General features: G+C 33.9%; 1 protein-coding gene across 1 annotated transcript; it reads right to left on the minus strand.

Annotated features, from left to right (window-relative positions):
- Positions 1 to 4,950: 4,950 nt before the first annotated feature.
- Positions 4,951 to 25,296, minus strand: LOC149209312 (ABC transporter G family member 39-like). The gene is made up of 22 exons (XM_089396349.1): positions 24,933 to 25,296; positions 24,693 to 24,813; positions 23,934 to 24,022; positions 23,756 to 23,840; positions 21,639 to 21,798; positions 21,484 to 21,560; positions 21,327 to 21,380; positions 20,782 to 21,177; positions 19,995 to 20,279; positions 19,553 to 19,869; positions 19,187 to 19,347; positions 16,507 to 16,610; positions 16,260 to 16,404; positions 16,027 to 16,167; positions 15,791 to 15,882; positions 15,311 to 15,643; positions 14,910 to 15,200; positions 14,606 to 14,823; positions 6,509 to 6,736; positions 6,185 to 6,356; positions 5,501 to 5,755; positions 4,951 to 5,256 (listed from the first exon to the last, which is right to left on the minus strand). Exons 1-22 carry the CDS (start codon positions 25,262 to 25,264, stop codon positions 4,987 to 4,989), a joined length of 4,326 nt encoding a protein of 1,441 aa, XP_089252475.1. The 5' UTR covers positions 25,265 to 25,296; the 3' UTR covers positions 4,951 to 4,986.
- Between the last annotated feature and the right edge of the window lie 795 nt (positions 25,297 to 26,091).

The following is a 26,091-nucleotide window of genomic DNA, read 5'->3' on the forward strand; positions in this document are numbered from 1 at the left end:
GTTTGGGGTTATATTCGTTTCTATTTGGGCTCTAAACCATTTGGTTTCCTAATCATAGAGACCATTATTAAATTATGACCTAGTGGACAATTTATTGGATGCGGATGGTTGGTGTCCACTTTCAAGATAGATGTGGAATGTGTGCATATTATGAAGCATAATTGGAATTGGGAGAAGGAAGGTCTAATGCTAAAACCTTGGACAATTTCCTTTGACCCCGATAAGGAACCCACGGAAAAATTAAGTATTTGGGAAATTATGTGTAGCTTTCTGCTCCACTTTTGGAGGATTTAGACCTTCACAAGGTTCAACAAGATGTTGGGTTCCTTTGTTGGACTAGAAGATGGATGGTAGGTTAAAGAGGATTTTCAAATGGCATGGCTTTAGGTGAATATAAACCTTGGGATGAACTTGTTAGTAGAATTGGATCTTCTTATGCATGGGGTGCATGGACTTAGAGGGTCGACTATTGGAAATTTCCCTTCCAATGCCATTGACACCATGTAACAAGGAATTTAATTAAGGATTGTCCCAGTTGAGATTGCCTTGGGCTCAATAGAGATATTTCTATGACCAAGAAGAAACTAGTAGGCATAGCCAAGAAAGGAGTTTGATTGGAGGATCATGTAGAGGATCACTCAGATCTTCCCTCATTAATTAGGGTCGATCTAAGAATCCCCCCTTCTGACAAGGCCTCTTCCCCTCTACCTTTCTAAATTTCATCCCTTGGCCCTTTCTCCTGCTTTTTGTCCTCTCCGAGCTAATGGGCTTCCCATAATTCTAATGTTAAATTTCTTGTATCATTATCAAACACTAGGATTACCCCCCTTATATTTCCTAGACCAGATCCTCCTTCCCCCAATGTTAAGGTTCCTTCTCCCTAATTTGTCCACCTCTGACATGGTTGGGAAAATTTTTTATGGTATAAGGCCTAGTAAAAGCTCCCCAGATATCCCTTGATCTACTAGCGGGCTTTCCATGCATGCTCATATGCCAAACCCAATGGGAAGGAAGTTGAGTCTACATAAGAAACAAGCAAAAGTAAGATTGGAAATCAAGAGATGAAATCAAGTCTCTATAGATAGGTCTATTAGAGAAAATGATGCCCTTCCCAAAGGTGATCCATGATAATTGTTTACTTTAATGAGAAGGGATGATGGGTGGTCCCTAAAAATATTTCCCTTAAGTAACTATTAGATGTTTGTTTCTCAGATGTCCTTATGATCTAAGAGACCACATGTGCATGATCTGAAACCTTTAAGATAGTGTGAAGCTTAGAAAAGGATTGGGGTTATTTTCACTCATACTATGATGGTTTATTTTAGGGGGATTAACAACTATTTGGAGTAGGGATTGCAAAGCTCTAGCCTCTTTTTTCTCCCTTTGACAATCCTAATGTAAATGTCATTCAAAAACCAAGTCAGTTGATTTTATTTACTCAATGTCTATGGTTCTTTGATCAAGAACCGTATTGGGAAAGCCTAGCTAATGTAGGATCTTTTGAGGAACAATTAACCATTTTTCGAAAAGACCTTATATTCACTTTGGTATTGTGGGAAGTTTGGCGATCTAGTACGCACTTGGACTTCGTGAATATTTTTTTCTCTAATTTTATTATCAACAATCACTTATTAGATTTGGATTCGACTGATATTACTCCAACCTGATCGAATGGTCGTTCTGAGGGGTTGGAGGTATCTAAACACCTAGACCATTTTCTATTATGTAGAACATTCTATCAATACTAGGATTTTAATGAAATCTATGGTGGGGACTGAAGGAGTCTTCAATCATTGGCCAATTGTATTATAGGTCTCGACTAGGGTGGGTCCAAAAGGGATTCAATTTAATTTTATCTCCACTTAGCTCAATGATGAGGAGTGTCACTTGCTGTTGGTAAACATATGACATCATCTTAGGCCCTTAGCCTCCTCATTCTATGTGGCGCAATTTTCTAGCAATCTAGATTCTATGAAGCAAGCATCCTAGTAATGGGATAAGGACTTCCACCAGAGAAAAAATATGAGATTGATAGAAGTTAAGCATTGGATAGAGGAAAGACTCTTATTAAGGTACCCAAATGCCAGATATATTGAATAACAGTATTTGATGACATATTTAGAGGCGAAGAGGCATGCTTTGTTGTTAGAAGATGAGGACATATGATGACTAAAAACATGGTCAATATGGTTTGGAGGACAACAACACTAGGTTCTTCCATTGCTATGGAAATGGATGAAAAAAAGTCAATACAATATGGAGCATTGTGATCCATTCCTGTGAACCATTGGCCTCCTTCAAGGACAAATTAGAGGAAGGAATAATATATTTTGAAAACCCTCTTTTACCCATCCGGAGTGCGCTATTCATGAATTAGATTGTCTCAAAATTGCCTTGAGTTGTCAACATTGAGATGAATTCTTACGTGTCTAAGGAAGTCTCATATAAGGAAATTTGGTAAGTGTTATCTTAAACGTAGAGGTGTAACAATACTTGTCTTGATGGGTTACTTATGGAATTTTATTTGGGCTTGCATGAATTAATAAAGGAAGATTTGATCAAAGTTGTGTGGCAATCTCAATCTTTAGGAAAATTGCTTGCTCCTTCAATTTGACCTTTCATTGACTCACTATGAAGTTGCAGGAAGGTTGTTCCTTTGTGGAATACAAACCAATTTCCAGTTCCAACATGATAAATAAACTAATATCCGAAATCATAGCATGCATAATTAAGTTAGTTTTGAGTTCTTTTATTTTAGAAGAATAGTTTGGCTTTCTTCATCGTAGAAACATACACAATGCTATAGTTGTTTCTTTGGAATTATTTCATTTCATTAATAAATATAACTGAATAGTAGTTATTATAAAGATTGATTTGTTTAAAGCTTTTGAAAGGTAAATTGGACATTTCTTCGATTGGTTCTTATTCAATTGGGTTTTCATATTAATGCTCTCAATTGGATAATGGGGAGCATTCAAAATGCACCCTTTGTGGTTATGATCAATAGCTCCCCATCCCCTTTCTTCTTAGCATCAAGATGCATCTATCATGGTTTCACCCTACCACATCGTCTCTTTCTCATTGTTGCCGATACTTTTAGTTGACTAGTGGTCGAGCCCTAGGTGAGGGACCTCTTTGGAGGGTGAGAATTTCTAAGTTAGAATCAATATTCCACCTTGTGTTTTTGGATGATTTGTTAGTGTGGCAAGCCATGCATACCCCTAGTAAAATGATAATGGAGCACATGCAGGTTTTCTATGTTGAGCCTGAAGAATTTCCCAAGTCTTGTTTAAATGGGGGAATGTTATATTAAACTTGAAAAAATATTGATTCAATGAAGTTTAGTTTACGTTCATGGTTTTTTGGCATGTGGTATTCGTGACCCATGGTATTTCACATAATGACACATATAAAAAGTTTGCAATCCTTCATTGTAAGGTGCTAAAAGTGAGTGGGATAAGGTCCACATGGCTATCACATCTGGCCAAATGATAATTGAAGCTTGATGGTTGATTTCCCCTTTTGGGTTTTGTAAGATAAATTATATGTGACTTATGTGTTGCTAATTGATATTTATTAATTAATTCCATTTCATAGTTTTTTTCTAATATAAATGAGAAACAAAAGAAAAAAATATATTTTAATAATAAAATTCAATTATTGTTGGTCAAATAATGTTAAAACACATGACTCAAATGCATTGTACTAATGTTAAGATACATTCTAAAAATATTAGAAGAAATGTGTTTAAACTGTAAAAAATTGAGTCCACCTTTTTGGTGTTGAATTTATTGTGAACTCTCCACTGTTCAATTCAAGTACATATGAGTATTTATGGGTTTTAAATCATAGTTGTAATAAAAAAACGTCTTAAATAACAAAATATATAACAAAATATATAGATTTGGCCAAAAATTGTTTTGCTCGACTCAAACCAAAACATATATTAATGCTACATCGTCATAGAAACATTTAGTATTGGCATTGAAACGTGTTTTAGTCATATTAAAATATGAACATTTAGTATTGGCATTGAAATGTGTTTTAGTCGTATTAAAATATGTTGGTTTTTTTAGCCAAATGTGATTAATGAAGAGTTTGGTGGGTGGGGCAGTCACATTCCATCTAATATAAAACTCAGAGAGTTTGGTGGGTGGGGCAGTCACATTCCATCCAATATAAAACTCAGTTTTGTGTTTTGTGATATGAATATTATATTTCTACTGTAATATAATTTACTTTCTAAATATGTGTTAAAAATAAAACTTCTAATTTAATAAAAAAAAGAAAATCGAACTTCCATAAACTATTACATTAATTTATTAAGATATTGAAATTAAAACATTATTTTATATTCATTCTATTACATTAATTTATTAAGATATTGAAATTAAAACATTATTTTATATAATGAATATGCTTTTAAAAAATGTTTAAATTAAAATTTAGCAAATTGTCTAGATGTGAAGATGAGACATTGTTTTCATATTTAGTTTTCATTTTCAGTATCTTAGATGTGAAGATGAGACATTGTTTTCATATTTAGTTTTCATTTTCAGTATCTTACCACGTGAGCTCCTCAAAAAATTAATTTCACTTTCACTTTGTTAGTGTTAATGTATACCACGTGAGCTCCTCAAAAAATTAATTTCACTTTCACTTAGTGTTAATGTATTGACATTCATATTATAAATTATTAATTTATAAATTTATATTTTAATAATTTAAAAAAAAAATTAATCATTTAAAAAAAATTATTTAAAAAAAATTATCTTTTAATAAAAATAATGACTATAATTCATATAGAAGATAATAATATGTATTGCGTTACACAGATTTCTTTTAGTTTTATAATTATTACACAGATTTCTTTTATTTTTATAATTATCTCCCTCTAATTTGTTCATTTACTCAAGCAACTGAAATCAGTCATAGACTGTAAAAAAATCCTTTGTTCTGATTGGAACAAAAGAATAAAGGCTCTTTCTATCTTTTTTGGAAATTAAGTGTTCTAATGCTCAGTGCAAAGATCACAGCGAACAAAAGTGTGATTGTCACTGTTGCAACCGCAACCGGTCCCAGAAAATCGTGTTTATATCCAAAGTAATTACTCAAGAATTTGTTCACTTGTTGCTTCTCGCCATCTGCCATCACCACTTCATCTGAAATATCACCAAACTGAGATACCGCCAGTCCGTAGAGCGTCCATGCGAAGGGGCATGCCCAGTAATACCATCTCCACCACAGAGGAATCCACTGTAACACCCAAAAACACCCACATTATCAATGAACATTTATTTGACTAATTTTTGTAATTTTTGTGATGAGCCCAAAGGGAAAAAAAAGAGTAATTACTTTTTTTATGGTAAGAGTTTTCGAAATTTGATAGATAGAAACCACTAAAATGAACTGATTATACTCCTATCCATCATGGAATTTCCAAAATCTGCAATCAAATTAAATTGAACAATACATAGAGAAAATACTCTGTAATTCTCACCGGACGTGGAATTATGAAGCCGCTAAAAATCATCCACAATGCAATACAAGCCGAGGAGAGAACTGAAGCTATGGTTGCATTAGGAGTGACAGCCGCCATTATCATCCCATAGTATGTGGTATAAAGGAACGTGAAGAACATGAAAAAAAAATACCATAAGAATTGGGCTGCTGTCCACTTCATGCCTGTCAATGCATAAACTATCACTCCATAGACCAGTGTTTGAATATATATATATGGCACTTCGATCAAAAGCTGTGTAACATAAATATGGTTGTATTAGTAGAAGGCTTTAAAGCTATGTTTGTATGCTTATTTTTATAATATTACAGTTTGAGCGTTTTAAGAGTATGTAGAGGTAGAATATATATATTTCTACAAATTTAGGTTTTAATAATTAAATTTATTTTAGGTTCGATTTTGTAAATTTATACTTTTGTAATCAAATACTAAATTCAAATAAAAAAATAGAATATATGCACTTATGTAAATTTAGACTTTACTAATCAAATGCACTAGACGGGTTCCTTGTTCATGAAGGGAAAAAAAATGCATACGCCAATTTAACAATGATCAAATTAAATTGAATGAGTCTATATGGATAAAACAATACAAAACCAAAAAGTGCATATCCGAGCAATATCATACGGAAGAGCCGAATACGTTCCTGCAAAAAGTACATACCTGAGCAATAGCATACGGAAGAGCCGAATACATTCCTGCTCCCTTTTCTCTATAGAAAACTGTCCTTTCGACATCGACCACTGGTTGGACAGAAACGGCATTGCTGAAACCCAGGAATACAATAGCTGCGAACATGGATCCCAAAGCATTTAATATATCTTGTTGGTTCTGCCTGTAAACAACATCCAATGACACATAAGAATTTCATCTACCTTGAATATTAGATTGGATCCCAAAGCATTTAGTATATCTTGTTGGTTTTTCTCGTAAACAACATCCAATGATTGATTAGATTTTGTGATTGTAGGAGAAAGTAATGTTTACATCTTCCCGTCAATTCTCCAGAAAATGGTGCCAAATATTAGGGCGCAGCAAAGGGTGAATATGAGTCGAACGGTGTTGTACTGAGGATTTCTCCAATACGAAGAGTTTTGCTTCCACAAACAAGCCATGATTTGAATTGCAAAGGATTGACCAAATTGCCTTTCGAAACACAAATCCTTTGAGTCTTGGACTGGTTCGCTGAGTTCCTGAATGAGAACTTTATTATGCCTGTGGAAAAACCCACATTATGCATTATGTTTTCAGTAGCGTTGAATAAATCCACATTCATAAAACAAAAAATGCTGGCATTATAGCTAATGGATATATGAATTATAAGTCCAAACCGTAATCAAATTGGGATAAATAAACATGGAAACTTATATGCATGCAAAACGATAGCCTATCCATGATTTGAATTTTGTATGGGAAATGGGAATATAAAAACAATTGAAAGGCTCTAGGAGATGGGAATATATTTAAAATAATGAGATTTATTATATAATAAATATATAGGACTTTTAAACTTCAAATATACTTATTTGATGTAAACATTTGAATTAGAATTATGGGATCAAAGAGTTAGAGTAGCGTGCTTGTCAAAATATTTACCCCTACACTCATTTATTGTTAAGTTAATTTACATTCATGGTTAAGTTAATTTATTTAGTAGGAGGAATTAAGAAAGTTAGACATTACTTAAAAAACAGATGCAAAATGTTCATTCATCATTTTTTTTGGTTACAAAAAGAATATGTGTTTGCTATATAACACTCTGGATTTTCTTCTCTTTTGTTGCAGATCCACGCTTTGCTGCGGAAGCTATTCGACAAATACATGAGAGAAAATTGTGAACAATGAAAGAGTAATTGATAGAGGTAGCACTCATGCGTACAAATAATTGTTGAGACTATTAGATTTATGTGACTTAAACAAATTGAAGGGATGTTATAAATTTTGTGAAACAAATTCAAAGGGGGTTTAACTCCAAGAATGTATAGATAAGTACATGAGAGAAAATTGTGAACAATGAAAGAGAAATTGATAGAGGTAACATTCATGCATATAAATAATGGTTTTGAGATTGAGAAATTGATAGAGGTAGCATTCAGGCATACAAATAATGGTTGAGATTACTAGATTTACCTGACTTAAACAAATTTAGGGGATGTTATAAATTTGATGAAATAGCTTCAACATGGGTTCAATTCCAAGAATGTGCAATAAAAGAGTAGTAGAGTGAATGTTGATTCACGCTCTTAGAGTTTGAGATCAATATGTTGTCTAATCTTCCTGGTTGACAATTGTATGAATTGCCGAGAAACTAAGACCTCCATATCTTATTCCATGTTGAATTTGGTTGTATTATATCTTCTTATTCCATGTTTAATTTCGTTGTATTATTTAATAGAAAGGTTGATTATGTGCATTTCCTCTTGTTTAAATTTGTTTACATTGTTTCGTTTATCCATATTCAGCGATGTACCATCTACATCTTCTGAAGATGTAAGTGAGCTAGTTCTGTAGCCACTACACCGTGATATGGTGAATTTAGATATATTTAGTTGGTTTACTGATCTACAAAGGTCAGTCATGTACAAAGTGGTATCAAAGTGAAGATCAATTCTAGGTTGAGAATTTACATCATTATTAGAATGAATTAGCCTCTAAGATTCTAATTGTGGGGATTAGTTCCCACAAATCCATCTCAACAAGGAATCCTAAGTGAGGGTCATTTCAGCTTGTGATTCCTCCAAGAATTGTGATGGGAGGCATTGATGGGAAGAAATGTGTCTGAATGGTAGTGTAATTGAGGATTATGAGACTAGTCCCAATAGTGTGAAGAGGAGGAGTAATTTGATAAGGTCCAAAGAACTAGGAATTGGAGGAATTGAGGAGCATCAAGAATTAGATAACAAAAGAATTGGGTATGATTGTATGTAGCATATTCATAATGAAAAGATAAGATAAAGGAAGACCAAATTGTTAATGAAAGTGGTCCAAATGAACATTTGGTCTCATTTTTGAAGGACAAAATTAATGCAAGTGTAGAAGTTTCTTGCTATGATGGTAGTTTCAAATAAAAGACTTTCATTCACTAGATAGGAGAGATTCAGAGATTTTTTGTAAGTATGAGAATGTTCAATACCCCAATAGATTTTGTGTTATAATAAATAAATTCAAAGGGCATTTTGGATTATAGTGGAATTTTGAGAAGAAACATAAAGTAAATAATAGAAGAAGATTAAAACCTATAAGAAAATGTTGAGTAAAATAATGAATAATTTTTTGTAGTTGATTACTAACAAGGTTTGTGAAGAGAAGCGCAAAATTTAAAGTAGAAAGAGACATATGTTGGGTAGTATGCTAAATATTTCTTCAAATTACACCTCAAATTAGGAGTTAAAGAGCTAAAATATCAAAAGGTCATGAGCTAAGTAATTCATTGAAGTTAGATACAAGATGAGATGAGTACCCATAATATCTCAACCATTGATGAAGCGTACCAAATTTCTTTGAGAGTAGAGGAAAATTTAAATATAATTTGGCAACAAAACTAGAAAGGAAAGAACCTTGGTGGTACAGAAAGGTTGAGGGCTACAAGAGCACTATCTAATGAAGGGAGAGAAGATGAATCATCAAATAGTCAATTTTCCAAAGGAAAGAACCATGCTATTAGAGGCATATGTTTTATGAGACAAAATGGTAATTATGCAATTAAGTGCTACAAAGGTGGGGTAGAAAACAATAAGTCATATAAATTCATGTATAAGCACAATCTAGGAAGAAATAATGAGGCTAGGACTCATGTCATGTATGAATATGAAACATCAATTGTTAAAGGCAATATTGTAGTACTTCAACATCAAGTTTTAGAACAACACTATGAATGACCTTGGACAAAGAAATAAGGTTTTCAAAACTAAATGCAAGGTTCAAGTGTTGGTAAATATAATGAGGGGAGGGGTCAATCAGTGTTTTAAAAAATCACAATAATAATATTATTTTCTGAAATATGTACGCGACTTTACTGAACCCAACTCTCGTATGTATGTCATTGTTTTAAACAGAACTAGCGTATGCTTAGTAAACTTAATTCGAACAGAACAGTGAGATCACTGGAACGAGAACATAGAATTAAACTCAAAATTCTGCATCAACACATAGAATCAAGTGAAACCCTAGTCATTCATATGAAAACATGTATACACTACTTGACTTAAGGAAACTTGCATGTATATGCGCTTTTTCTATAGAGCAACATGCGTACATATCTCAATATACTCAAAAGTTGTAGTTTTGAATCAGACACAAAGTTGACTAGAATTATTCTGAAATATTATGTTAGCTTACGGAACCCTCATATAGTTAGAAACATCAATAATATTTTCAACCAATCAATGTGTAACCAAATTCAAGTTCATCATTCAATCAATTCTACTTTAGACATTATCACTCAACCTAGATCAACATCATGACATCATTGAAAAACAACAGAGATACAGCAACACTGATCATGTTGATCAGTCATTTATGAAAAAAAGCCCTTCCTTTATGTACTCTACTTTGAAGAAACGAATCCAGATGAATATGCGACTTAACTGAGACCAACCTGCGTACAGATCTGCAAATTTTAACCTAAAATTGCATAGCTCTTCAGAACTTCAGAAAGACCGAGATCATAATATTTAGAGATAAAAATATGCATCAATACTTAAATCTAGTCAATCCATGAGCATATCATATAATGGAAAGTCATTTCATGTCTCATGATCCTGATCCATCATTATATTTATCAGTGCATAAATATTTCAGAACTATGTGTCAATTATGGCCCTTACAATGCAAATATACGTCAGATTGAAGTATTCATTAAAAACCCTTTCACATGTACACTTAGCACTTTTATATTCACCTCGTTATATAGTTTGAGCCCTCCTTATATAGTTAGAGCCTTACCTAATACCATGAGTGAAAACTACAATAGTGGTGGTAATCTTGGATGGGATCAAGTAACCGTTACTGCGCTCAATATTATGGGCTAATACCATGGTAAGGACCCCTGGTATTCTTAAATTAGTGTTCCATAATGTATGAAACTTTTCTTCTTTGTACCTTTGTGTATACACGGCTTGGCCTTCTTTGTACCTTTGTGTATACACAGCTTGGCCTTGATGAACCCGCATATAAATCTTCAAATATTCACCTTTATCAAACTTTGGATTCTAATCTATAATACTTCCCATCATTTTGTTATTTTGTTCCACTAGTGTGTCACCTCTTAACAGTGTTGAAGTGTGTTGCCATCAAGGACAACACATGAATCATAATGCCAACAATCTCCCCCTTTTTACTTGATGGTAACCATGTTGTTGTTGATCACCTCAACCATCAAGGCGGGAATTGAACTAGTGACTTCACATAAAGGAGTGCCTTAATAGAGGACCCAATCATTGTCTATCCAAGACGCCATGGACAATCCTTTAGGTTTATTATTATTAATATTAGGGTTTAATATTTTTGCCTTGTGTTTATTTTCCCTTGGGTTTATATTATTAAACCCTTGTGTTTATTTCCCCTTAGGTTTATAATATTAATTTGTCAAATTTGTGATATTGCAGTTTTTAATTTAGGGTTTATAATATTGCATTTATCATCAAGGTAAACATTGGGTTTTTAATATTGGGGTATGTAATATTAGGTTTAATATTGGGTTATTTAATATTAGGGCTTATAATATTAATCCTACCATTTACAATATTAATCCTATAGTTTAAAATATTTATGATAAGTTTTTAATGTTAATCTCAAGGCATATAATGTTCAATTTTATAACATTAGGAATTTTAATAATTGATTTAATATTAGAGTTTAATATTGTTATGTTAGAATGATTTATAAATATGTCATTATGTATAAAAGTTATTGATAGTTATATTAATATGTTAATAAATGCATATTAATCATTAGGATAATGGCGAGAGATAAATAAGTAAATAAGTATTATTAGTAATAATGGTATACTATTATTATATTATGTTAATTTTGTTATTGTTAGATTTTATTTTTTCCCAAGGAAAAATTATAATTTTATTCATAGTGAGAAAAACTACATGTTGTAGATGCTAAAGAGCATATGCATAGTAATCAGATTCTATGTCTCAGGATCTTTAGAATCTCATCCAAAAAATCTAATCTACTCTTTCCTACCTTTCTTTTTTTTCCACTTTTTGCCAACCACAAGCATTGGGTGCGGATGTTACAATAGTCATTTGACTCTCTTGTGTAGTAGCTGGGATTTCTTTGTTAGAATCAGAGCATTCTGACCCATGATTCTGTTTGTTTCCACTTACCTCTTTCCGATGGGTGTGTTTCTCACTCTACTGTTGTGGGAAGGTTGCCTTTAGAACTAATGCAGAGTTGTGCCTGATCTCGCCCTTCTATGAGATGTTCCTAGTTGTTTGATCATCATTGTCTGTGGTGTTTTCTGGGGGTTTCCTTCCTCTGGTGCCTCTTCATGGGATTCAATGCATTTCCATCCATTTGGCTTTTGAGGATTTTTGGATATTTTTTAGCTTATGGGCATGCACTTTGAAGGAGTCATGTTTGTAGACAGCAATGTCAATGATATGTCGTATTTTCATAATCTAGTGGTTGAGTCCATTGAATATTGTTGTGAACCAATATAATGTGATCGAATAAACCTTGGCTAAGCTCTACTTCAACGTAAAGTCTCGCAAATGTAAAAATGCCTTTTGACATTCTATGTGTATCAATCTCAAAAAATCTCCAAAGGAGTTCCTAATTCCTTCTAATACTTTGTGGTGCCAAAAATGTAGTGGTAGATTATGTATCGTGACCCATACAGGAATTTTGGGTACCACCATGGTGGTCTTATCAAAACCTGGGAACCAAGGTATCATGAAGAACCCCGCATTGCCCCAAAATCATGGTCCTTCATTTAAAGCATAGTCTTTATGTTTTACTATAGGAAATCTCACAACAAAAAACCCCTTAAAACATAGGAGAGTTTTGCAATTTAGTGTCCATGTAGAGAATATCCATTGATGTAGTGCATCTGATTTGGGCCAAAAGCCATTAAATCTACATATAACTACTTTGGTGTGGAAATCTAGACAAAGTTCATTCACCTCAGGCAAAGTGACTATCAAAGCTACTATCTGGGATTTCTGCTCCACGATATAGGGCTTGAGTAGATATGGATACATGATTGGTTTTGTCTGGGATTCATCCTTCCTTTTGATTGCATCCTTAAAAGAGCATGTGTCCTTTGAGCTAGAACGAGAGAAACTTCCACACAATCTCTCATTGAGGATGATGGTCAAGTCATTATCAATTCCATAGTCCTGGATCACGAGGTTCTCCTACAATAATATCCTTGCATGAATGAAATTTTGCATACTTACAGATATGCCCAATTGTTTTTGAATCTCATACTTTAAATCTTGTATCCACACCCCATTCCAGATCCTCTTACAAATAGTCTTCGCTTGCAATGTTCTGATAAAGATTTGGATGAGGGGAAAATATGTTGTGTGATTATTCCTTACTAACAGATCTAGCCTTATACCGATAAAATCCACATTTTTCATATGTGGGTGCATGTATGAGTCAATTTCTATTGACTGTGGTACATTTTGTAGTTGTTGTGCTGAATCTGCCATTCTACTACTCTACTGCAATGGTATCGTCAAATCCCTTTAGTGAGGACTCAGACCAGAGTGTCCCCGATCCAAGATGTTTGTGTGTTCCTTTTGTTTAACCCAATCTACAGTTCGTACTATGATCTAAACTCCTCGAAAGAACATATATTTGATTCCGTGATTAATAACAGGTTCCTTCTTGAGGGTAGAGTGATCTTTTCATTGTTGCTTGTGTAAATAAGACACAATTTTTCCTTTTGTGGTGATGGGGTTATGAAAGTCTGCATCCATGGTCACCACAGTTATTGTGGGCCTTCTATAAATCTCATGTTTTGTAGCAGATCACAAGACCGTGCACATGAATTCTCGATATAACAGATCTTGAGGAGGCAGAGATGAGTAGATCTTTAGATCTTTGTCAGCCAGCCAATGTAAGGGTAGATGTAGCATGCATCAGCTTACTGTGTATAAGGTTTTTCTTATCCGATAAACCCTAGGCCAATTGAGCATTTGCATCGACTGTAAGGAAAACACTAGTGATTTGTTGGGATCTCTCGTCGTGTGTGGTTATGGATGCATATAACTGACCACTTGCATCGATATAGAGAGATCTGTGTGAGCTATGCCATGACCCAACAGACGCAAATGTAACCCACAACACAAAAACAATAGAAAAAATATAAATTACCTCGCTGTCACAGACCATAGAAAATTCAGATCTATGAAGCGGGAGAGATGGGAGAGGGATGACATGGTGCCCTAACCCAACTAACATATTTCAAAGGCTCCCATTCTGTCATTCGACATACTGGGCGTGAGATGTAACCCTAGTGTCGACTATCCCTTTAGTTGCAGAGCACAACGAAACCTTAGCATTCTCCATTCCTCTCTCCCAATACATTATCATTGATTCTCCCATTATTGTTAGATATATAAATGTTAATATATATATATATATATATATATATATATATGGGGTTGTTATTATTTATACATTTATTAATAATACTCAATCTTTAATAGCCACATTAACATTATACATCTAATAATTATTAATGTGATTGATAAATGCTTATGGGCGTATACCAACCACATTTCCTAATCAAGTTGTATATTGTTTCATATATGGTTATCGACTACATTAATAAATATGATTTATCTATGTATATCAACCACATTAATAAATGTGACATATTAATATATGTGATTATGCTAATATAATACATAGCACAAAAATATAACATAATAGTAATATAATATATAATTAAAAAATATGATATTATAATATATAAGATACATGATATTATACTATATAACCTAAAAAAACATATGAAGATTTTTTCCAATCCCATTTTGCGTTCCTATGTAAAGCTAGTATTGAGGATCTTGATATTTTATTCAGAGTTAACAAAGACAACTGCCTCCACGGACTTACCTGTAGAGAGATGAATTTCGATAGATTTCTGAAAAATCGACTCCAAGACGGATCTCTGCATTGACACAAGTTACTTCCAACATCCATGTAGCAGGGTTGATTCCTGGTGTGATTTTAGGAACACCTTCAATTGCCTCCAGGTAGTCTATGAGCATTTGGGAATGGCGACCAAGGGGTCCTACGTAAATCATCTGTCCTCCTCGTTTCATCAACACCAGCTACGTTTCAACCAGAGGACCAAATATTACTACCTAATTTGAACAGAACGTGTACAGAATAATTTGCGAATATATCTGGAATGTACCTCATCGAAGGCGTCGAATATATCCATGCTGGGTTGATGAATGGTGCAAACCACAGTTCGTCCAGTATCGACGGTGCTTCGAATCGTTCTCATAACAGTAGCAGCAGCCCTCGCATCCAGTCCAGATGTTGGTTCGTCCATGAAAATTATTGAAGGATTGGATACCAGTTCAACTGCGATTGTCAATCTCTTTCTTTGTTCTATGGACAGACCATTTACTCCAGGGAAACCAACCAGAGCGTTACTGAGGTTATTCAGCTCTACAAGATCCATTACTTCTTTCACAAACATCTGATCATCAGGGAGAATCGGTGGTTAACGATCAGTAATATGATAATACTAACTCTAGAGTAGTAATAATTAATTGACCAGAAAGTATACACAGTGAAATGAAATATTACCTGTCTTGTTTCAGAGTTCACCTCCTCTCCCAGACGAAGCCAAGACGAGTATACGAGGGATTCGTAAACTGTAATAAATGGTGAATGAATATCAGTTTGTTCACAGTAAGCAGAAATTCTTGCAAAGGTTTGTTGTTTCTTAGGATAGCCAGAGATGGTTATTGATCCTTCCACGTATCCTCTAGTTTTCCTCCCTACAAGAACGTCCATCAGTGTGGTTTTTCCAGCGCCGCTTTCACCTACTAAAGCTGTAAGTACTCCCGGTCTGAATGATCCGCTCGCTCCACTCAGTAGGTGAAGCCTTTGTTCTGTAACTCCTTCCTTTTTCATTGCCTGCAATGTTCATAACTAATTATAACTAGAGTAGATTGAGACTAGAATGTTGCTAAATTCATTGTCAACTCCAAACAAATCTAAATTATGGTGATAAATGTGCTGTTTGTATTTAAACCTAGAACAAGGTAACTCGAGAGGACATACCGCAGGCATATCGACATAGTAGTTGACATCCTGGAATGTTAATGACAGGGGTTGAAATGGCAAAATCATTCCTTTTGTTTTCACCATCGGGTCTGCACAAATTGCTTCTTAGTACAAGCGATGGCCAAGGTAATCATTCCGACTTTACAATATCATATAATAGATCTATCTATCCACTAAATTATAAAATCTAAAAACCTAAAAGGAAATTGTTGGGATTTAGTGAAGGATGTTACCAGAAGTTTCAACTTCACGTTGAGGGGGACGATGGCGTGGAGAAAACGAATTTGATCTTTTTAATGCAAGGCTCTGCATTTCCCGTTCTTGATTTTCTTCTACAATATCTTCAGCAACTATTGCCTGTGGTTTTCCAAGGGCTGAGAAATATACCCAAACTATAGCATTAGTTGATAGAAAAGTATAAAATAAACTAAGAATTTTACTGTTAAAGATGCAAGTTCGTCATTACGGTCAAAATAGTGCAAGGCGAGCGTGAAGAGGACATTAAGGATAACAGCAAACCCCATGACCGCTGCAAGGCCAACCCAATACCAGTAGCTCTCCGTGAAAAACCCACGAGATTCCAACAATTTGACTCCAATATCGTAATTTGGCTGCAAAATTAGAACAAAATAACACACAAAATAGAATTATTTCACCCATGAAGTGATTTGTTATAAAAGTATCATCCAGCATAAAATTCACACAGTTCAGACCTTTTGCCACCTTGTTGCCAGGAACTCGTTCACTGCAACAGCGTTTTGAGCGTACGAGAGAGGAGATAACCAGTAACCCCATATCCACCACCCTTTAATATCGTCTGTTTACCAGGAGTCGAAAACATTAATCGTCTTGATAGGACTTTATTGTATTTAATTTATTATTCTATTTCTGATGAAGTCCAATTTCTCGACAGGATCCGAACTGTAGGCCATCCTGCCCAAACTAAGGAATTACAGTGGATCATACAACTCTACTTCTCTTACACGGCAGGCTGTTAGTGGGTACTATATATTTACGAAGTTAGAATTTGAATTGGTTATGATATTAATAAAAGTTTGATTGATATATTTTATTTTGAATTAAAATTTCGTAAGATATAAAATCAAAATGAGAGTAGGAAAAAAACTAACTGAAATTTTTTCAATTTGGAAAATAGTTGAACTTCACCAAAATTCTCTTTCATCTTCGTTATCCTCTCGTAAATACTTCCACAAACCAAATAGCATGAGTTTCTACTTCATTGATAAATTAGGCATTGTTCTTTATTTTATTAAGAGGTAAAGCACCAAAGGACATGGTGAATTGTTCTGAGAATGATTTTAGTAGCAGAAGCAATAAGAGAAGCTTACACTTACACTGATTCAAATATAACCTGTGCTACACCCATAAAGACGTGGCGGATTTGCTATGATACTAATTTTAATAGAAGAATAAAAAAAAGAATATTACACCCATATGAACATGTTGTTAGAAAAAGTTTTAAAGGCAGAGGAGAGGAGTTTGCTTCAACAAATCAGTTTGATAAATGGGAGGCTGCTGCTCCAAGTAAAACAAAACGATATTACTACGATTTAGGCTTGACTGGAGTTCTGCTCCAAGTAAAACAAGAGGATATTAAGGTTTGACTGGAGTTCTGCTCCAAGTAAAACAAGAGGATATTACTGCTATTTAAGCTCCAGTGCAATTACTGCGATTTAAGCTTCAGTGGGGTTGCAGCGTGGTTTGAAAGTTTAAAACCAAGTGGTAATCCAAGTAAAACAAAAGGATGTTACTGTGATTTACCCAGTGCAATTACTGCGATTTAAGCTTCAGTGGGGTTGCAGCGTGGTTTGAAAGTTTAAAACCAAGTGGTAATCCAAGTAAAACAAAAGGATGTTACGGTGATTTACACTTCAGTGGGTTGCAGAGTAACTCTCTGTAAAACTCGCTAAAGACTTGTTTTCACACCACAAAAGGTTACCCAGTAACTATCTGTAAAATTTCGTAAAGACTTGTTTTCAGGGACCGACGACAAATTGGTCCACTATTTTACATTATATTTCAAAACAAAGGAAAACACATTCGTCTTGTGCTCCAAGTAAAACAAGCAGAGTCTGTAAAACTCCTTTCAGTAAAGACTTGTTTTCAAAACAAAGGAAAACACATTTGTCTTGTGCTCCAAGTAAAACAAGCAGAGTCTGTAAAACTCCTTTCAGTAAAGAGTTGTTTTCAAGTGCTCACGACAAATTTCTCCACTATTTTAGATTATGGATTTTAGACATCTGTGGTTTATATTTTTTGACTTAGTTACGGGAGAACCCACAGTAAAAACCATTTTTCAAAACATAGTAAAATACATTACTATGATAAATTGGAGGCTGCTGATCCAAGTAAAACAAAAGGATATCACTGCGATTTATGGGTTGCAGAGTAAATCTCTGTAAAACTCTGTAAAGAGTTGCGGATTAACTCTCTGTAAAACTCATTAAAGACTTTGTTTGACAAGGCCACCACAAATTGCTCCACGATTTTATCCTCTCTACCTCTAAGGCTTTCACACTACACTCCTTTCAACTTATGCATATGACTTTTACATTCAAACAAATATTTAAGACACTTGATGGGCAATTATACAAAATGAGGGATTTTCTGAACATGCTCAATTTGAGGAGTGCAAGTAAGAGTTGCAGCGTAAATGTTTGCCCATACATATTTACCAATTCTTCCTTCAGTACTGTAAATCTCTGATGTGTTGCCAAATAGTCATCATCGTACTTGTGCTGAGAACTTCAATAGCAACCTCCAAAAGTTTATTAGGCAAGTATGGTAATTATTTCCCACCCATGTCAGAAATCCCCCGGTTGAATTAGTTTCAAAAGAAATCACAAGAAATAAGAACACCCAGACCGACATCGCTGAATTACCGGCGATTTGGACGAAGTGAATCTTAGTAAACAGATTCATTAACTGATTTTCTGACATCATTGACCTGAACCAGCAAAATTTGGTATATGTACACAATATTTCAAGAGTGAAGAAAGAAACAAACAAACGAGTTCAGAATTTTGTATTATACAACATGCCCGTGCATGGTTGAAAAAAAAAACTAATCATATTCTATGGAAGGAAATTAAGAAAAAATTATATTCAACTTATTTTAAAAACTTTTAACATTATTATATCTAATTATCATATTTTCAGAATTAATACTGAAACAAATGTTTATTCAACCAATTAAAAATACTTTTGATCATAACTCAAAGCATTAATTACCAGGATTTTAATAACAGTACTATTTTTTTTAATACTAAAAGATTTTTTTTTATATATAACTCAATGAACTAATTATCGAGGTTCCGGGCACTGATCATAATAATTTAAAATCTGTAAAAGCAAAAATATGGATTTCCATACCTCTCGATATGATGAACCCACCCAAGACGAACGTGATTAAGAGCACAAATGCACCAAAGGTGTTTGCAATTATAATATTGCGTGCCACAGCAGCTATTAAGCGAAAGAGTGCCAAACCTGTTTGGTGGAGTGCCACCAACAACAAAAAGTGTCGAAAAAACCTGTACAGGTTGAAGAACCCTGGTCCATCAAAAATGAGAAAAGGGAAGAAAAAAATTATGGAAGAAAGAGCAGTTGAAATTTTACTTTTCCTAATTTTTTTCATAATGGAACTTTGTTTTAGTATGGGCAGAATGTTTGGATTTCAGAAAGTAATTTGATTTTAATATACTTTTTAGTGTAAAAAGACGATGTAAATGTACTTACCTCTTTGGGGCAGGGGCAAAATCAATAGTGTAATAGGTAAGAGATACCCAGGCGGTAGACTCGATTAGGGAAAGAGGAATTTCTGTAATGAATATTGGAAGAGAGTATGCCCAGGCAGGGTAGAACATGAAATCTCTCTGCTTGTAGAAGACTGGAAGCTTTTCAATTGTAGTCGCAATACCTGAAAGTCCGTTGAACATATTCATGACGAGACCCAGGAAAAGAGCTCCAATATAAAGGGATGCGTCCTCCAGATTTCCGGGATGCATGTTTGTACGAAAATAAACCGTCATAGCGATTATGGCGACGGAAGTTATCTGACGGCAAAACAATATCGGATTAGTAGTAAATATCACTTGAGAAAGAAATCCAGATGAAATAATGGCAATGTATATGAATTCAATGGCAAGAATGATTGTAAGCCTGTGGGAAATTTTTTCACCTGCAAGAATTTGAAGATATGGATGAAGGCATTTCTTTTCATAAGTAAAAGCTGTCTGTCAAAACATGCTCTGAAAAGTCCGGTTTTGCTTAAGCCGTACTTTTCTTTAGAGAGTGCGGCGGGATGGCATTTTGCTTTATCGTATGGAATCGACAATTCTGAGATCAGATCGGCTCCGACCGGAAAAGATTTAAATGCTTCTGCAAACTCCTTCGCTGAGACGTATCGGTATGGCTTCCCACTGCTAGTACACCAGTACTGTTCCTGGTCTTTTCGAGAAATCAACTGTTTCAGAGAAAAGGTCGGTATAAGATGTTGAACGCTGATTTGCAATTTTTGAACTTACAAATTATCAACTTATTAAGATTTTTAAAAGTTCTCTGTGAGACTTCTTGAATAGTAATTTGCAGTTTACGGTGAGACTTCTTGAATATTAATTTGCATTAAAAAGGGTATTGCTGAAGTTTTTGGTTCAGATATTTTTTTGTCTATTGCGTAATGGAAAAATCATAGCTTTAAGTTGCCGAATCTATGTTAAATATTTTTCATGTTTTTGAATATTACAATTGAAACTACATAATATTGCAATCTGACAGAGAATCATATTTCAAAACCAGAAAAAAAAAACCTAAAATTTTATCATTATCATCCGCCATGTTTAACTGGAATACAATATATATTTCAGACATTTTCACTATTATGAATATGACTCATTGTGAAAAAGTATTTGCACCAAATCGTTAGTTTAACTTTAAAATGATCAATAACCAGAAACTTATTTAACTACCTCTTGTAGGAAATCTGCAACTGCTTTTCTTTCAGGACATTTAAATCCCATGGTCTCGAAGAAACCCAGGACAAATTCTCTGGGCCCCTGGTACACGATATAGCCTTCTGATAGCAGGATTAGGTCGTCGAACAGTTGAAACGTTTCAGGGGCGGGTTGCAGAAGAGAAACCACCATTGTTACCTTCATAATATGAACAAAGTGGTAGAAGCATCGGATAATCCCGTATGCGGTAGAGCTGTCCAGCCCTGTCGAAATTTCATCCAACAGGAAAGCTTTGCTGTCACCTCCAACAATCATCTCCCCTATTGTGACTCTTTTCTTCTCACCTCCGGAAATTCCTCTGCGCATTTGATCTCCCACGATCTTTTCCGCGCACGGCTCTAACCCCAGAGCCTGGTCGAAGGTTTTCGACATTATTCATCATATCGTATCATTGACACAATATTTAAATAAGAAACCCGGATGATTTCCAAGAAAACTGACCTTGCGTCTGGAACCCAAATTCATGAGATCGAGATTCTTAGAATTGGAAGAAACCTTACCTTCAACACGTACTCTGTCATCATGCTGGTTTTCTGTCCCTCCATGGCTATTGCCTAGAAATGTAAATATGCATTTAACAGTTCATTTTGAGTATTTCAACTTCGCCAGAAGAAAAACTAAATTCAAACCTACAACGTTTTAATTTGAAGTGGATACCTTCATGAAAACATCAATATCGACATCTGGTTTCACCCCTAGTTGCTTCTCTCGCCTGGAAAGCTCACTCAATACATCTGCAGCCAAGATGAGCGTCTACATTTATGCCTCTACTTAAAAAACGAACAACTTAACATTCAGCTCAGAAAATATACCATATCTTGAACCAACGCCTCGGCAACGAGCCGAGAAATCGAAGATTTCTCTGACTGTCATTTCTCCCATATGCACATCATGCTGACTGATGTAAGTAGCGGTTTTATGTGGCACAAACTCACTCATTGCATGTCCATTATATGTCACTTGTCCATCCACCTTACACAAAATATCGGACAGAAACATACAAATTACACAAAATATCGGACAGAAACATACAAATTATTATTTTTTAGTTGATGTACCTGAAATGAAATCTTGTACACAAATCAATAAAATTATTAATAATTGAAATGAAATCTTTTACACAAAGAAATTAATAAATTGAGGGTAGGAATTTAACTATTATAATATTAATATTAATATTAATATATATATAATTAAAAAAATAAAAAAAATTAAGATATGCATTTATTTATTTATTTTATTTTAATTAAAATAATTAAAATTATATATCGATATATGTGAGTCATGGTTTGGTTAGATTTTCCATATTAACTAGTTTTGAAATTGATAAACAATATTATGACAAAACTTTTTTATAAGATGATTTTTTGTGACATATTTTTATTAAATATATTAATATTTTATTTATATATTAATTTTTCTATAATTGTTATTATTAATAAATTTATATCTTTATTTATTTTTTATGATTAGTTTTAATGATGGTAAGATGAAATATATATGGGGTAAATGTTTAATGTCTATTTACATTTAACAACTTTCTAATTTATATGGTTGCAGTAGTTTATTTATTTTTAAAAATTTGATCATAATAATTTGGATCAACATCCATTAACATTGATATAATTTATTGAACCTTGATAAGGTGTGAGTTGAGGATGTTTAGTTTTTTACTTTTATGTGGATAAACATCAATCTCTAATAAACCTCTAAATACTTTAAGAAAAAACATAAAATCTAAATATATTATTATTATTATTATTATTATTAAAAAAATTAATATAAGTTAAATATATATACATTTAAAAATAACATAAAACAAAATTTATAAATAGAGATTTATTCCTACTTTATCATAAATATATATGCTCAAAGTTTGTATGCTCAAAGTTTGTGCGCACCTTACTCTGTGTTGTCGGTGTTCGTATGGGCATTTAAAGAAAGGGTCTCTCCTACGCACCATGTGTCCCATGCAGTGTAGTAGGAGAGGCGACATCAACAACTCCTAGGATCAATGTAGGGCGTGTATACTTTCCCAATGCTTTGTTAAGGCTTATTTCAATATTGTTCTGCTTGAGACTTATGAGAAATTCAGAAATTGGAAACCATGGTCGCCACTAAAGAGACAATCTTGTTTTGATTCTGAGAGACTTGAAGAGGTATATTGTTTGGTGCCGACTTTCGTCATACGAGGGGTCTAAGAAAGTAATACTTCAATTCACAAATGAAGACCATGTTAAATATGCTTATAAAAGATAAGCAAATGGAAAGGTATAATGTGTTTTTTTGTGGAGGATATTAAAATAATGCTCATAAGTCATTGTTTCTATATGGACAAGCTTCATGTGAGGTTGACACACGTAGAGAGGACTCTTCAATGTCATTTTGATACTGCGACTCCTCTGGTTTTAAGTGCAAAGGACACAATTTCTATATCTTCCTTCGATTCTTATTGGTCCACAAATATGATAGTTTATCTTGTTATATGTCATGTTTTGTACTATATAGACATAAGTATAATGTGTGGTTTTGTTTTCCCAGTCTCTTTGTATATGATAGTTTATCTTGTTATATGTCATGTTTTGTACTATATAGACATAAGTATAATGTGTGGTTTTGTTTTCCCAGTCTCTTTGTAAGAGATAGATGGCTGGTTTTCTTTTCTAAGTCTCTTTGTAAAAAATAGATGAGCGATTCTCCTGATTTGCTTAGAGACCATGAAAGTCCATCTATATGAAAAGAGAAAACAAAATTGCATAAATAATCTATATAAATTAGTTTTGAAGACATTCTAAATCAATAAAAAAAATTATTTAAAAAAAATAAGAAATCCAAAATTTATATATTTAAAATTACAAATAACAAAAACTATTTCACAACAATTATATTAACACATTTAAATGGAGAAGCAAAAGTTTAACATCCTTACTTTGAGTGTTTTGTTAAACCTTCCAGCCAGTGCCATGAGTAGTGTGGTCTTTCCCGATGCAGGAGGTCCAAGAAGAAGAACCATCCTTCACAATGTTATAGCCCACAAAATGAGCGAATACCTTCAATCACTGCAATCTAATTAAATCAAAATCTTTTCAAAATTCCTATTTGCCTACCTGCCAGGCTTAATCACACCGCTGACGTTTCGAAGAATTCTCAGTGTTTTCTTCTTAGTCTTCCTCAACCTAAAGGATTCCAAAGCGTCCTACGTACATAATTTTATAACTTTTAAATGATAAAAAAAAAAAATTATAAATTAGTAAATATTTTATTGAAGCGGAAAAATATAATATCGAAAATGGTTAACCCGAGATCCGAGAAAATTTACAAAGGATTATTGAAAAAAAATATTTCAGAGAATTTAATACAAAATAAACACCTCTTATTTAAACTCATTTAATTAATATAAATATTTTTGTTGATTTCAAACAACAAAAATCAAAATACTAACACTGTAAACTTCTAGATAATCCAAATATAATATAGTAATAATTATGGCCCTATTATATTTGTGATATGTTTTTTATTTTTAAAGTCAAATCGAAACAGTCAAAATTTTGGCAGGGATTTGTTATAATTAAAAAATGAAGCAACAAAATTTTCATAAAGGTTGAATCTATATATATTAAAAAATAGACAATGTTTTATTAAAAAAATAAATCAAATTTTAATCTAAAACTCCCAAACAAAATGCTCAATAAATATCAAACAACACCATAACCAACCCACCCCATTGCACAACAACATATAATAATAAGCCGTTTACAGCGATATTCCGTTTTTTCACAAATCATTTTTGACGATCTACGCGGAGGGGAAAATGGTGATAAAATTCACCAGTCCAGCTCTGGTAACCATGGAACTGGGAACAATACCTCCACTATATTCAACGTCCAGTTAACTAATGTTGGCAGTGCCCTACTCCCAACGTAGACACGGGAAGAAATATTCAACTTCTCGAAGCGGATCTCGATCTCTGGTAATATTATGCCAACTCTGCTCAATACCACAAAATAAGCACATCGTTAAGCTCAGAGAAATTAGATCCGAGTATAAACTAACTCAAGTAAGCATAATATTTTAAATAAAATGTAGGCACAGGCAAAAATGCGAACGTTTGGAGTCTTTGATGAAGTTTTTGCAGGAAGTGTTCATTATCTTGAGCTGTTAATCCGACAAGTCTCTGAACCAGTAGCTTCTTAGATTCAAGCGGAATATTTGCGACGTCGATCTGCTGCAAGTGATTATGAATGTGAGAAGATCCAGCCGCTGCAACGACCACGTCGTTGAGAATGGAATTTCTGACACGCTCGTATGTGGGGAGCCTCTCTATGGGTGCCCATCTGATCTGGGCCGCCTCCTCTTCCTCGTCTGCGGCTATGCGCTCTCTTGAGGTTTTTGGGATTTGACCACTGCTTTCAAAGAAGCTCTCTGAGCTGGAAGCCATTACCTCCTGCAAATAACTCAGTTAGGACCTTATTATTTTTTTGAGTGTGAGAATCTAAAAGTTGAAAAACGCGTTGTCATATGGAATAGCGGTGCAGTTGAATGCGTGGATTATAACTTTCTGTATGGTGTCAAATTTTGAACCCATAAGAAAGTTCATTATATTATTTAAAGGTATAAAGAGGTATAAAGAGGACTTCTAAATATAAATATAAATATAAATAATATAATATATAATAATAATAATAATTATTATTATTAAAAAAGTGATTGTTTTATAGTTTAAATAAATATGTAAAAATAATATATTTAGAAATATTGTGTTATTAATTACAGATATTTTATTAATTTCTTTTCTAGAAACTATATAATTTTTTATATAGTAAATTGTAAATATGTAAATAATATATATTTTTACATTTATTCATACTTCAACAATAGTTAGGTTGAATTGGAAGAGCCATGGCCGGAGGTTGCGAGATTAGGTTTTCTGCAGGTCCTTCCGCTGCCGCTGCCGCCCCCACGGTTCTGTTCGATGCTGCAGGACTATTCGCTGCCGCTGCCGCCTCCACAGATTTGGTTGACGCTGGAAAGGGTTGGAGCTTGACTGAGGGATTCTCAACGCGCGATGAAACCTCTTGGATCTGGACCGGATACATCAACGGAAAGGAGCCACTGGTAACAAATCAAAACAGTCAGGTATTTGAGGTTATTCCACCTGTCTTGGCTCATTTCGGCTTTCTTAGGGCGACTCTGGATCCCCCCTTTCATTGCCTGGGGTTTTATGCTTCCTATCTATCGACCCCCACACGTTTTCAGGATGATCCG

Source organism: Pinus tabuliformis, chromosome 1_2 (assembly GCF_031772625.1).
Source record: "Pinus tabuliformis cultivar Carrire ecotype Pingquan chromosome 1_2, CPIR1, whole genome shotgun sequence".
Classification (NCBI taxonomy): domain Eukaryota; kingdom Viridiplantae; phylum Streptophyta; class Pinopsida; order Pinales; family Pinaceae; genus Pinus; species Pinus tabuliformis.